At 45.0% G+C, this 13,374-nt stretch overlaps 1 protein-coding gene across 15 annotated transcripts in view; it reads right to left on the bottom strand.

The window, feature by feature from the left end:
* The window catches only part of Unc13b (unc-13 homolog B), a 215,076-nt gene that overhangs the window by 44,412 nt on the left and 157,290 nt on the right, over window positions 1-13,374 (bottom strand). For 2 of the 15 annotated variants that reach the window (XM_039110716.2, XM_063288359.1), the window contains exon 1: window positions 743-9,614. The exons of 9 other annotated variants lie outside the window; for them this stretch is intronic. In XM_039110716.2, the coding sequence (XP_038966644.1) occupies window positions 743-3,008 (2,266 nt within the window). In that variant the 5' untranslated portion in view covers window positions 3,009-9,614. 4 more of the 15 variants (XM_063288358.1, XM_063288357.1, NM_022862.3 and 1 more) reach the window with 4 other exon arrangements.

Genomic DNA, 13,374 nt, shown 5'->3' with positions numbered 1-13,374 from the left:
GCTCTTTGGATAAATTTAATTTTGATTGGGAGAAGAAAATGTAAAACTACAGATTTCCATACTGCCTAGAAACAAATTCTTTTATTTCCTGCAGTTAAAAATAACATTTTGTTTTAGTTCTCAGGTAGCTGGGGAAGGTAAAGGGAATATGAGCCGTGGAGGGCCGCTGGGCCCTCGGGCAGGGTCAGCACTGCTAAGTAGGCAGCTCTTAGATGCTTTGACTCAGAAGTAAGGCTCTGTGTAAGTAAGGCCAGAACCAGGATGGAGACAGGTAGAAGCAGAGGTTAAGGAAATTCCAGTGACCATGGAGAAATACCTTCAACTTCTAGGGATATGGACATCTTTCAAAGAAGACCTTGAAAAGGCATTGAAAGGCAACACAGGATTCTTTTTCTGCCCCTGAGGACCCAGGAATAAACGTGCTTTATTTTCCATTCTTGCTTCCCACATCTAAACTGTAGCCTACTGTGACCCAAATAAAAGGTCCTCTCTCTTTTGAAAGGGTACTTCCCAGGTTCCCCCAAAAGACTGGAAATGGCCCAAGGACAGGGACTAGAACCTCCCTCCTAAACTTAGCACCCTCTTTCCTTCTATTTCCCAAAGATTTGCTTACAGTCTGTATTAAAGTAACCTACGCCGATTCAAGCTATGGACCAACCCCATGGCTTTGTTAACCCGCCACAATGCAGATGAATGCCGTACTGAGCCAGCTGGGATCCCATTACACAGACACTCAGAGTACCTGAGGGGATGTCTTCTACTGAAAGATGACTTGCCGTCTGTACTAGCTCTTGCAAAAGTTTTTTCTGCCTCAGTCTTTTCTCTCTTAGGACGTTTTTAAAATTGTTGATGCATTTGTTAAGGTAAATGGTCTCTGCACATACTTGTTCTAAACTCAGTTTGCCTTGATTAGGAGAGTCAGGCCTGGAACAAGTCTCGTTTCCCAGACCTGGGGCTAGAGGGAAACTGAGCAATGAGTTTGTAAGAGGTGAGTTGTTAGAAGCAAGAGAGAAGTTACTTGGTGCTTGAGGTGTCTGATCACCCTGTACAGAGATGCCTACTCCACCAGAGACCACACTGAGCAAGCTCTCACTCCCCTGACTTGCTGGACTCTCCACTGAACAATCGTGGGCACCTCCTGAACTTACTGTCCAAAGAAGTCTATCACTGTTTTCTGACTGGGAACCACTCTCATTGCTTTCCAGGTCCTCAGGACTGATGGACCCATTGTTCTCCAGCTTCTGAAATACCCCCTGAAGAGCCAAACGGAAGTGGTGGATCGCTCGACTCAGCTTAGTTGTGTGAAATTTAATTTCTACATCTTCATCCTCCTGGGAGCCACCCAGAACACATGAGGACTTATCAAAGACATTCTTAAGGACCTGGGCAGTACAGGTCTCTTCTTCATTCAGGTCAATATGCACCATGTTACTGAAAGTCTCGGGTCCTATGATCACTTCCTCCACTGCGCTGTCAGGATTCAGAGTCGCAAACCTCCTAGACTTGTCTGCCAAAAGGTCCTCCAGCTGCTTTGGGCTCAGAATATCAAGTCCATCTTCACCGCCTAGCATCCTGTCCTCTGCGTTTACCTTCTCTGCTTTCAGTGGTCCAGACAATGAAAGGCAACTGCTGGCTTTAATTGCATTGTTGCAATCACTTTGTAGCTTTGTCACGTTACATGCCTTATGCTCTTGGCTGTCCTGTTTGAAAATCTGTAATTTTCCACAATCTTCCTCTTTTGGGATTAACACTGGGGAAGACCCCTCAAGTTGATGGAGGAGAGAAAGTTCACCACAAGGATCACTGATTACCTGGGGAGCTCCTGATGTTCCTTTTACTTCATCCTGCAGCTTAGACACATCACTCTGTTTTGCTGAGCCATCCTTTGGTAGGAAACTAAGCCCTTGATGCTCAGAAGCCTGGAGTTCTCTATGTTGATTCTGAGTCCTCATCTGGTGTGGTCCCGACATTTGTCTTCTGTTCCCTGTTTCTAGCTGAAGAGCTGGTTTACCCTGATGGTTCCGACTGTGGTCTTGAAATTGTTGCAAGCATGAGAGAGACTCCTTTGGGGGATTCTTACACCCTTCTGGCCAGACTGGTTCCTCTCTGGTAGCAACCCTGACCCCCACACTCTGCAAGAGGATGGATTTTTGCAAGATGAGGTCTCTGTGCTCTGGGTGGACAAGTTTCACCACAGTGGGCCGGGGGGCAGGAGCTGTGCCTGCCCTGTATGCCTCTCTGACATACCTGTTGCACTGCATGCCATTAACACAGAGGTGCTTAGCTAGAAAGTTATCTACCAGTTCCACAGTGCTTTCCCCATCATGTTCAGGAAGTCCATACAAATAAAGAATAGCTTCCTCTCTGGATCTTTCTACATGGAGTTCCTGGGCCTTTTCCCCATGGCGTACTTTGCCCAGGGAGCTGCTACCCACGTGCAAGCCTTCTATTTCACTCAGCACTGAATCTACACAGCTAGATACTTCATCCACAGAGCCCCGGACTTGGTTCAAGTGCTGTTGCAGCTCAGCAATCTCAGACTGGAGACGACTGATTCCTTGCAGCTCTCTGATGATATATTCTACTACATCTCCCAGAGGCTCCTGATGCTCATGCCTACATCTTTGGCCAGGACCTCTGGGGAATATGGGCCTGGCTTGGTTTCTCTCTGAAGGCTCTGAACAGCTTGTTATGCTGGCAGGCGAGAGTTCCCGAGAATCAGACCCTGAAGCACAAGCAGTGCAGGCCAGAGAAGGTTGGCTACTGGCTTGCTGCTCAAAGCTACCAAGTTGGGCCAGGTCCCTATCTCTCTCTCCACTAGTGGTGGAGTCTGCTGACTCACAGCAAGGGGGTGGGAAGTTGTCCTCTGGCAAGGACCCAGTAGGACCTGTGGACTTGCCCTTGACAATACACACAGTCTCTGTCCTGACCTGATCTGGTGAGAGGCTGGATGAAGGTCCCAGTGTCAGCATGATTTCTTCCTCAGACTCCCGCAACAGTCGTTTCATTTTCCCCCTCAGGAGAGGTGACGGCTCTTTGCTTCTTTCTTTTTCCTCTTTTCTTGCTGGGATGCTGAATAGAAATGGCCTTGGAAGAGCCTAGTCCCCTTTCTTTCTTTTCTTCTTCCTTCCTTTCTTTTTTGAGTTGGTTTTTAACAACTATTGTTAACTGAAGGCTTAGGTTTAGCCACAGTACTGCCTGGAATGACCTCATGTATAGGCCTCAAACCTGACACATGTCTCTGGATCCTGGCTTGGCTTTCATCCTGTAGCTCATGAAAAAAAGAACAGTACACTCAGATAAAAAAGAAACCGGAAACTTTAATATGGCCAAGCGTCAAGCAGGGATAAGAACAATGCCTTCAAAGACAGTAAGAATTCAGTCTGAGCAGCCCTCCAACCTTTCTTTGCCTTAAAGGCTGTAGCATCAGTGCTCTTTCCTTGACTCTTTTAAAATATTGATTCAAAACCAAACCATGTCTTTTATGTTCTCAACAAGTACGAAGACCATGTTGAGACAAGCTGCTGGGAAGTGATAAGGAAAAGTAAGGTCAGTTAGTGACTTCTTAGTCAAACCTTCACAAAATCAGCACTGGGATCTGACTCAGAGATGAACAAGAAGATGTTTAACATCCACGCATGAAATGAAAGACGAAAGATGAGATGTTTCTTTCTTATCCATTTTGTTTTTCTGGTGAGGATTTGTAGTTCATCGCTGTTTGCTGATGGCAGCCATTCACTTGGAAAAGAGACCATGGCAAGTTTTTGAAGGAAGAAAAGTTACTACTACAGCTAATTCCAGAATAAGGTGCGGCAATGTCCAGAACTCAGATAGCACTCAACATATTTAAATCTCATAGAGCAGACAGCTAAAGGCCCACAAATAATAAGACTCACTACAGGGTCAATGGATCCTTCAAGGCATTCTCTCCACATGACTGTACTGATCAAGTAACAGATGGATGCTGACCCTCTGGCTGGTCAGGGTACAGCAATGCAGGGCACAAGTGGAGAGTTGGTATATCACACAGGGTACTTTGATGTTCTCCAAAAAAGTTGTACAGCTACCATTCCTGCTCCTGGTACTTTAAGTTACTGGCAGGACAGATGTGGATTACTGTCCTCTTTGGCAATGGCACACATTTCCTTTTAATTAGGAAGATGCAAAATGTGGGGAGGAGCAGAGTGGAAAGTACAAGGAGGGAAACAGAGACCCAGGAGATGCACAGGGCTACCAAGGATCCATGGTCCTGTGAGGCTGTCCTTCAAGAGACAAGATGAACTAGTGGGAGACACACTACCATTAAGTTATTTGATGTGGGATCATTCCCCTGGCTTTTTTTTTTTTAAGATTTTCTCATGATTTATAAGTCATCTAAATCCTTACTAAAAGAGAGAAATTGCCTTAAAGAACAAAAGCTGACCTAATTGCAACTCATTTTAAAGGAAGTCACGTAATCTACACTTAGTCTACAGGCCTGAAATGCAAAAGCACTGTGCCTCCCTGGATAGAGAAGCAGGGTGAGGCATAGGACTTGGGGAAAGATAACTAGAGATAACTAGGTCAAGAAGCAAGAGGCAGAAACTCGATGAATTCCCACTTCCTATCTCCCTGACGCCTCTCCTGCTCCTATAAGAACTTTAACAAGGAATTCCTCATCTAAGTAAATTACATATTTTGTGAGGCCACAAACAAGTCCAATCCAATCGTTACTACTTTATGCTGGATCTCAAGAAACCAGGCTCATAGCAGCTTCTCCCAGCTCCAAACAGAGGCTTGCTTCCATTTAAACGAACAAGCAAAACCCTCCAAACCTTCTTTGATTTGTAGCCACTTCCTCTATATGAACCAAACTTAAGAATTACCTGCTGGGCATACATGTTCCACAATGACACCAAAATCACTTGGTCATCCTGGATTTTAGGCTCTGAGGCAGGAGATAAGCTCACTGTGTTACCTGAGAGTTACTTAGTCACTCTGCTCAGAGCTCAATGGACTATCAGAAAATGGGCAACCTGTGGGTCCAGGAGACTCAAGCCAGTCTTCTTCCTCAATCTCTCTTTGCTACTACTGAGTGGAATGGCAGGGACCATGTGGAAGGACCATCTGATCTCCAAGTCAACTAGAGTTAATAAATACATAAAGGAGATGCCAGGCAGTAAGCTACATGTCAGAAATATAGGAAACCGTCTGTACTCTTTAACATATTACAGTGAGGGAGATGGAGAATGGATGAGAATGAATGACAAGGCAAAGTGATATGTTGCTGACACATTATAATTTAAAAGTAAGCATTTACTACAGGAGTGAGAGTAAGAAAGAAGTGATACACAAAACCAGGACAAGTAAGGCCACAGAGACTATTTCCTGCTGGATGGGGTAGGAGGCTTTGGTGCATCCTCTGCTTTAACCCAGGCCCCTAGTTGACATTGAAGTGTGTGCTGCCATTCTGCCTGTCTGCCAGCCTATCTGCTGCAGTCACCTCTCTCAATTTCATGCACAGACTCTGAAATGGGAATATATTTCTGTGTCTTATTTTCCCTAAGGAATTGATGCTGGAAAAAGTAAGGTTGTCTTTCAAGAGCTCATTGCATTCAAAAAGGAGACACAGGAAAGGAAAATAAATGAACTAGAAAGCTAAAGATTTGATGATGGAGAACTAAGAGTTAGGGCTGGGAGTGGATATGTAAACCACATTTCATACTACAGCAGCCTACTGAAAGCAAGAGAAGCACGTCTCAGTGTTTTTTTTTATTTATTTATTTATTTATTTTTTGGTTCTTTTTTTCGGAGCTGGGGACCGAACCCAGGGCCTTGCTCTGGTAAGCGCTCTACCACTGAGCTAAATCCCAGCTCCTCGTCTCAGGGTTCTTAAATGGCTGATTCATTACTCCTCTGACTTGTCAGAGAAACATGGTTAAGAATGTGACTATCTCTTGTAAAACATGCCTCTGACCCAAATTTTGGCTTGAACGAAACAACCACCAACCTCTGAGAAATGGGCAAAGGCTTTATAAACACATTTATCAAGCAGCCTCTCGTTGCATTCTGTGCAAGGATCTCAAGGGCCGAGGCCAACAGTACTGAGGACCCCTCCCCTCAAAATCAAGGATATATGGTCACTGGGTCATTTACCAATTATGCTGAGGTGGATATGGTGAGAGGAGAGATTCTAGAGCCAGTCACAGCCCACAGCAGGTGGGGTACTCTTAGGATGTCGGTTTGTGGGCAAGAGCCAATCCCTAGAGTATCTTGTCAGAAAGAGAGATCACGGCCCACAAGGAGCAAGATGAGTACAAAGCAGTGAGAATGCCCTAGACCGGGTTTAGTCTGGCCCTGGCTCTGCAGTTTCTCCACATTCCTGTGGTCTACATTTGCCCACGGACTTGTTCTGTTTGGCTCTTGCAGCATTTTTTTCCCTAAATTTTTAACCTGAAAGTACTAGGTGGAGCAAGTACTCTAGCTTCCCAAAAGCCCACTTACCAAGATCATGACTCTTGACATAGAAGGACACCCTTATTCTTACTGCGGGGAGTGGGGAGAGGAGATTCTTATTTAAGGGCCCAAATGGCTATGAACCATATTACCAAGAAAGTGTTCTTTCTTTATCTCCAAACTCCTAATGACTGGTGCAGAGTCTCACTATTGAAAGCACAGAGCTTGGTACACAGTGAGACCTGGTGCCATGGGAAGAATGAGGAACTGATGGTATAACTGGATTAAAATCCCAGTCTCCTACTTTTTCTGATCTACCTATGTTTCCATGACAATATGAAAACTTCAAAGTCCAGGTTTCCTTGTAGACTGATGACCAACAACCTGTTTCCATTGTAAAACTAAGTTGAAAATTTCTTCTTAATAACATTTATTTATAATTTCCTGAAACTTATTTAAAATAAAAAAATTATTACCAGGCTGCCAGTTAGCTAGTATCTGTCCAGGCAGGTGCGGAAGTGATATGCGCTGTGGTGATGGATGCTGTGGTGATGGGTGCTGTGGTGACTGATGGTGATTGATAGGTGCTGTGGTGATGGGTGCTGTGGTGACTGATGGGCGCTGTGGTGACTGATGGAGATTGATGGGTGTTGTGGTGATGGGTGCTATGGTGATGAGTTCTGTGGTGACTGATGGTGATTGATGAATGCTGTGGTGATGGGCGCTGTGGTGATGAGTTCTGTGGTGACTGATGGTGATTGATGGGTGCTGTGGTGGTGGGTGCTATGGTGATGAGCTCTGTGGTGACTGATGGGCGCTGTGGTGACTGATAGGCGCTGTGGTGACTGATGGTGATTGATGGTGCTGTGGTGATGGGCGCTGTGGTGACTGATGGGCGTTGTGGTGATTGATGGGCGCTGTGGTGATTGATGGGTGCTGTGGTGACTGATGGTGATTGATGGGTGCTGTGGTGACTGATGGTGATTGATGGGTGCTGTGGTGATTGATGGGTGCTGTGGTGATTGATGGGCGCTGTGGTGATTGATGGGCGCTGTGGTGACTGATGGGCGCTGTGGTGATTGATGGGTGCTGTGGTGACTGATGGTGATTGATGGGTGCTGTGGTGACTGATGGGCGCTGTAGTGACTGATGGGTGCTGTGGTGACTGATGGTGATTGATGGGTGCTGTGGTGACTGATGGGCGCTGTGGTGGTAGGCTCCCACTTGATGTGCTTCCACTTGCCCTTCCAGTAAGAAAAGCTGTCCTGATCCTTATGTTGGTGATGAGCCAGAGCAGCACTCTCCCAACAGAAATATAATGTAAACCACGTGTATATTTTAAGTTCCCGACCAGACATATAAAAAAGTAAAAAGATGCATGTAAAATTAATCCTAATATGTGTTATTAACTCCAAATCCAAAATAATATTGCAAATGTAATCAATATAAAATCATTAATTGTATATTTATATTCTTTTTTATACTAAATCCTTGAATCATCTATATTACATCAGCACATCGCAATGTAAACTAATTAGCTGGGCATAGTAGCACCTGTCTATAATCCAAGTGTGAGAGAGAGAGAGAGAGAGAGAGAGAGAGAGAGAGAGAGAGAGAACATGCACCATGGTTTGTGTGGGATTTGGTTTTCACTTTGTAGGATCTGGGGGCCAGATCATTAGGCCATTAGACATGAATGCAAGTGCCTCTCCTTACTCACTGGCCACTCCCAATATCTGGGAGGCAGAGATAGGGGAGCAAGATTTCAAAGTCATCTTCAGCTATGTAGACACTTCAAGGTCAATCTGAGCTAATGAGACTCTGTTTTTTTTAAAAAAAAATCAAAGTAGAATGAACAGTCTCACGTGGCCGGTAGCTACCATACTGGACAACATGGATCTATGTTAATTAATTAAATCCGGCTAGGACTACTGTAAATAGCCTTCAAGCCCTGATAGCAGGTGCTCGAGCAGAGAGCGCTGTCACCTCAGCAACAGCAAACTGCTGTCATCCTGCTCATCTGTTTACCTGTTTACTTTGATCCTAATTGGAAGTAGCTCATTTCTGTTTGTGGACGGTTCAATCCTTCTTAAGGCTGCAAAGAACCAAAGACCAACTCCTAACTGCAGAAGGTGAGATCTCTTTTCCTTCTCAATCCAACCTTGTCTCAATATCCTGTAGCTCTCTGTAGCTTCTTTCCAACATTCTGGGCAAAACCGTAAGACAAACATGGTTACTTCAACAGAAGCGCCCCATTCACATGAAGGTCTGGAGACCTTGCCATGAATGAGAGTGTAATCTCAATGCAGCCAGATGCAGGGTCCACTAAAAGAGCAAATAATGATGGCAAAAGATTCATTTATTTTGAAGTTTCAGTTTACATGGTTTTCACTTATTATTGTGACTCTATAAGCCAAGAATTATTATTTTGATTTCATAGAAGACAGAGATAGAACTTAGAGAAGGTGAGCTAAACTTGACCACGGTCACTGAGAAAGGGTAGTAGTAAGTTTTCAATTTACAAAGTTAGGGCTCTTTCACTATAGACATAAATAGACACATTATATGCATGTGTACATACACTCAAGGCTGGGAAAACTCAGAATGGACATTTATGTTTATATGGTATCTGCACACATGAGAGACATGTACATATCAGACAGGAGAGTATAGCCCCACACATGTACAGAAGAAAGATTAAAAGGTTTCTGAATATAGCTAGGACAGGAAGGTTACCTAAGTACATGTATAAATGCATGGAGGGACAGACGATCTCTATATAAATGTACACAGAGGTAGAGAGAGCTTATGTGATTCATATAAGAGGACTAAAAAGGTTGTCTATATGCAATGTATATATAGTAGAGGACATATACAGGCAGGTAAGTTATAAACACACAGAGACATATCAAGACAGAAACTATGCACATCCAATGGGGTGGAGAGGTTAGCTGTACAGACAGCAGTGCCAAGGAAGAATGGATGGTCAGGTTACCAACACCCAGAGGTGCGTGCGTAGATCCCCCAGTGCTGAGTATGCTGCTATTCACTCATTATAATGACCCCCACCAGCAACTTGGCTCAAGCAGTTACATAATTAACGTAGCTGTTCCATATTCCACCCACAAAAGCTTTGCTTTTGTCCCTGCTTGTCGTTCAGAGTCAATCATATATTCAATATCACTTACCTTGGTGCTGAAACCAAAATAAGGTTAAGGAAATGAAAAGGGAAGAAAATATTAAAGCCACAAATTCTCAAGTTTTAGAATGCAAGTGCTGCTGCCTTTAAGCAGTAGTCCTCTCAGAAGCACGCCTCAGACTGACAGAGAAGCCACAGGATGAACTTTCTGAGCCATGGCACAGCCGCCTGCCTAAGCAACAAACGGAACCAAGGAGCTATTATTCTCAGTTGCACCCAGCTGGCTGGCTCCTCCGTGCAAAGTTGCTGATAGGAACAATGCCTAGCACAGAAATCCCCTCGGAGAAGGCGGGGCGGGAGTCTGGTAGCTGCAAATCTAGGAATCCAGTCTGGTCTGCACCTCTCTGCTCAAGGGGATTCTGAAGACCAGGCTGCTGAAGGCAAAGCAGGCAAACTTCAACTGGACGTGGAATTCTAACTCAATCCTTTCCGCGCTGAGACTGAGAGGAAAGCAGGGCAGCTCCGGCTGTGCTTCTGCTCCTCCTCCTCTCCAGCTGCTTCCTGCCTGCCCGCACCCTCCCATAGGGCACCAGCCCTCCTCACACGTTGTTGGCACACACCCCCTTCCCAGCACACTCACGCACACACAATCCTGCCAGCAAGCTCACTCACACACCCTCGGTGAGTGTCTCTCCCTCTTGCTAAATATAAATCTTACTCTCTCTCCCCTCCCCCATTTTCTTTCTTCTTTCCTTCCTCCCTCTCTTCCTTCCTTCTCTCCTATCTATGTAGCCCCCTCATGTCTAAGCTATAGATTTAAGAAAGATGTGGCACAGAGCCCTATACTTTGAGGAGCTCCAAATCTCAGGGGGAACTCAGAATATGGGAAGAAACTGTTAGAGCACAATGCAAAGGCAGTTTTCTCTTCCACTAAAATAAGCTCTGGGTTGGTTCACCACATCTGCCATCAGCCTTTAGAGAGGAGAAGCTGACGGACAGACACAGTGCCCAAGTGCAGTTCATACCAAATGGTGCCATTTTCTCCCAGTTCACACCCTCAAACAGTTTCTTTGACAGCCACTATAAAAGAATTCCTTTAGGGGTTGGGGATTTAGCTCAGTGGTAGAGCACTTGCCTAGCAAGCGCAAGGCCCTGGGTTCGGTCCCCAGCTCCGAAAAAAAGAAAAAGGAAAAAAAAAAAAAAAAGAATTCCTTTAGGCTATGCCAATAGATGACTAGGGAGGAGAGGAAACTGAGTAAACCAAAATGAGCTCTCAATCACAGCAGTCAAGATCAAAGGCTACTTTAGAATCCAGAATTCTGAACTTGACAATCCAAATCAATAGAACATCCATCATAAGCTGTCTGAGGGGCAGAGTCCTATTTTCATGGTCCCCAATATTCCAGCTTGCCTGCACCAAATAACAGCCCCATCTCAATGGAGATTTTCTAGTTCAGTGGTTCTCATGCTGTCCTAATCCCAACAATTCTATGGTCTAGGTAAGATGTCCTAGGAAACCAAGTATCTTTGTCATCAAAGACCACTCAAATCACTTGCTGTAACATAATTTAACCTAGTGGAACCTAGGTATCACTGAAGCTCTGGGACACAGAGTACCAGGTAAATGAGACATTGCCCTCGTTCACTCTGCAGCCAAAAATGGGTATACACTGTTTGCTGTGCCTAGCCCTGAACTACAGTGTCAATCCAGTCACCTTGCTTCTCTTCTGCCTTCCCAGAGCCTGGCACAATGAGAAAAGGCCTTCCTTTTCCTCAGAGCCTCAGAGCAAATCTGAGGAGGACTTCGTTTATTCAGCAACTACATTTCTGTGGCAGTTCACAGAAGTCTCACCCATCTAGCCCAGAAGCCATGTGGCATATGTCAGTGGGGACTATCCTAAGATCTGTCACTGTCAAAGCTTGCATTTATTTAATTTTGGCTTTTTAAGGCAGTATCTCACTTTGTAGGCAGGGCTAGTCTTGAACTTGCAGTGATCCTCCTGCTTCAGCCTCCTAGTGCTAGGATTACACATTCCTGAGCCATCGTGTCTGGCTTGAAACAAGATTTTTAAATCAGTCATGATTTCCATATCTTATCCAAGATCCTAAGGAGTCAGGGTTGGCTTTGGAGCCAACATTTGCCTCCTTGCTGCCTTCTTCCAATAACATTGCTTCCCCCTCAGTCAAGGCAGAAAAATTAGATTCTAAAAGATGCTAAACAAGCCATTTCTTAACCATCCACCTCACTGTGCAGCCAGTGCTGACAGCAGTGCGGGTTCCTCCTAACCCAGTTGGGAGCTGGCTCAACGACAGAAGAGATAAGGGCTGACAGCACGACTAGAGCCACATCTAAATACGGAGGAAGAAAATAACTTGAAAACTGTCAAATTTCAGTGAAATCACAGCCAATTTACTGTGGAGTTTCCCAGGCTTAAGCCAGGAGAGGTGCAGGGTTTAACACAAATAGAGGGAAGACTGATTAAATCAGAATTCCTTCCACAGCTCTGCAGTCAAGCACAGAGCATGGTAACTGTCCTTACGAGGTCCAGGCATTCTAAATTGAGGAAAAGCTCACATTATCAAGAATGAGGAAGAGTCTCAGAGCCTGGACATTGCCTAAACAACTATCCTCTTCATGCCCAGTCCCCAGTGGGGCTCCAGGGCCTGGCTGAGGCCTGTGTTACGAAGGCTAATGGACCCTGTCTTGTCCATCTGTCCAAATGCACCTAGCCCATCTCCTAAGAAGCTTTGCTTCTGTAGAAAAACAATGTCAGATAATGGGAGATGTGTTTAAGACATCAGGAAGCACAACGAAGTTTGTCATCTCCCATTAGAGCCTTCAAATGTCTTTTTAAGTGTTCATGTCTTTGACTACGAACTGTTCTTGTGCTAACCATTGCCTACGCCATGCTTAAGCAAGAGCAAGGAGGATGTGGTAGTTAATCTTGTCAACTGGATAGGATTTAGAATCATCTGGATGGCATTGCCTCTGGGTCTGTCTGTGAAGGCGTTTTTGGTGTGGGAAGACTAGCCCTGAATGCAAGTGGCACCATTCCATGGACTGCTGCCCCGGACCCCAGCATTCTCTCTCTACCTGTTAGCTGGATGCCACCAGCTGTCCACCATGCCTTTTGCATCATGTTAGACTGTATCCTCAAATTGAGTCAAAATAAATCAATCCTCTAGAAGCTGATAGTTTGTCAAGTATTTTGTCACAGCAATGGAGTAACGAACTAATACAGCGGATAAAATGTAGTAAAGAGCAACCAGCATAAGCTATGGTGACCAAGGGAGGCTCCTTCAGCTACCATCTTACAGGGCTTAGTTTCAGACATCATGTGACCACGAGATAATTACATCTCCTCTGGAGGGTAGGGCCTTTATGTTTCCTTGGCTGTAGGAGCTCCCTTTGTCACAGTGGACCTGACCCGAAACAATCTTAGGCAGGCTAAGAAGATGAGGCCCTTTCTTTGAGTAAGAAATAGCATAGTACCCACCTCAGCTGGTAATCATCCTCAAAGCTACCCTGCTCAGGAGTAGCTGGACAGAGCTGGGAAAACAGATTTGGGTTAAGAAGGGAAAGGCATTTATCTAGAAACTGTGAGATGCTTTCAACAGACATTCTCAAGGTCTGGTTCCCAATTTAAATCTTTGCAGGGATTTTCGCCTAGAGACAGATGAGTCAAGATGGAAATTAAAATGAGACACTGACACTCACACAGAGTTGAAGGAAGGTTCACAGTGGCAGGAGCTCTAAAGAGGAGCTGAATGGATGGCTTAGTCAGGAGACCACCAGGGGC

Source organism: Rattus norvegicus, chromosome 5 (assembly GCF_036323735.1).
Source record: "Rattus norvegicus strain BN/NHsdMcwi chromosome 5, GRCr8, whole genome shotgun sequence".
In the NCBI taxonomy this organism is placed as follows: Eukaryota; Metazoa; Chordata; class Mammalia; order Rodentia; family Muridae; genus Rattus; species Rattus norvegicus.
The sequence above is the reverse complement of the archived record's forward strand: the minus strand, read 5'-3'. Positions and strand labels throughout refer to the sequence as shown.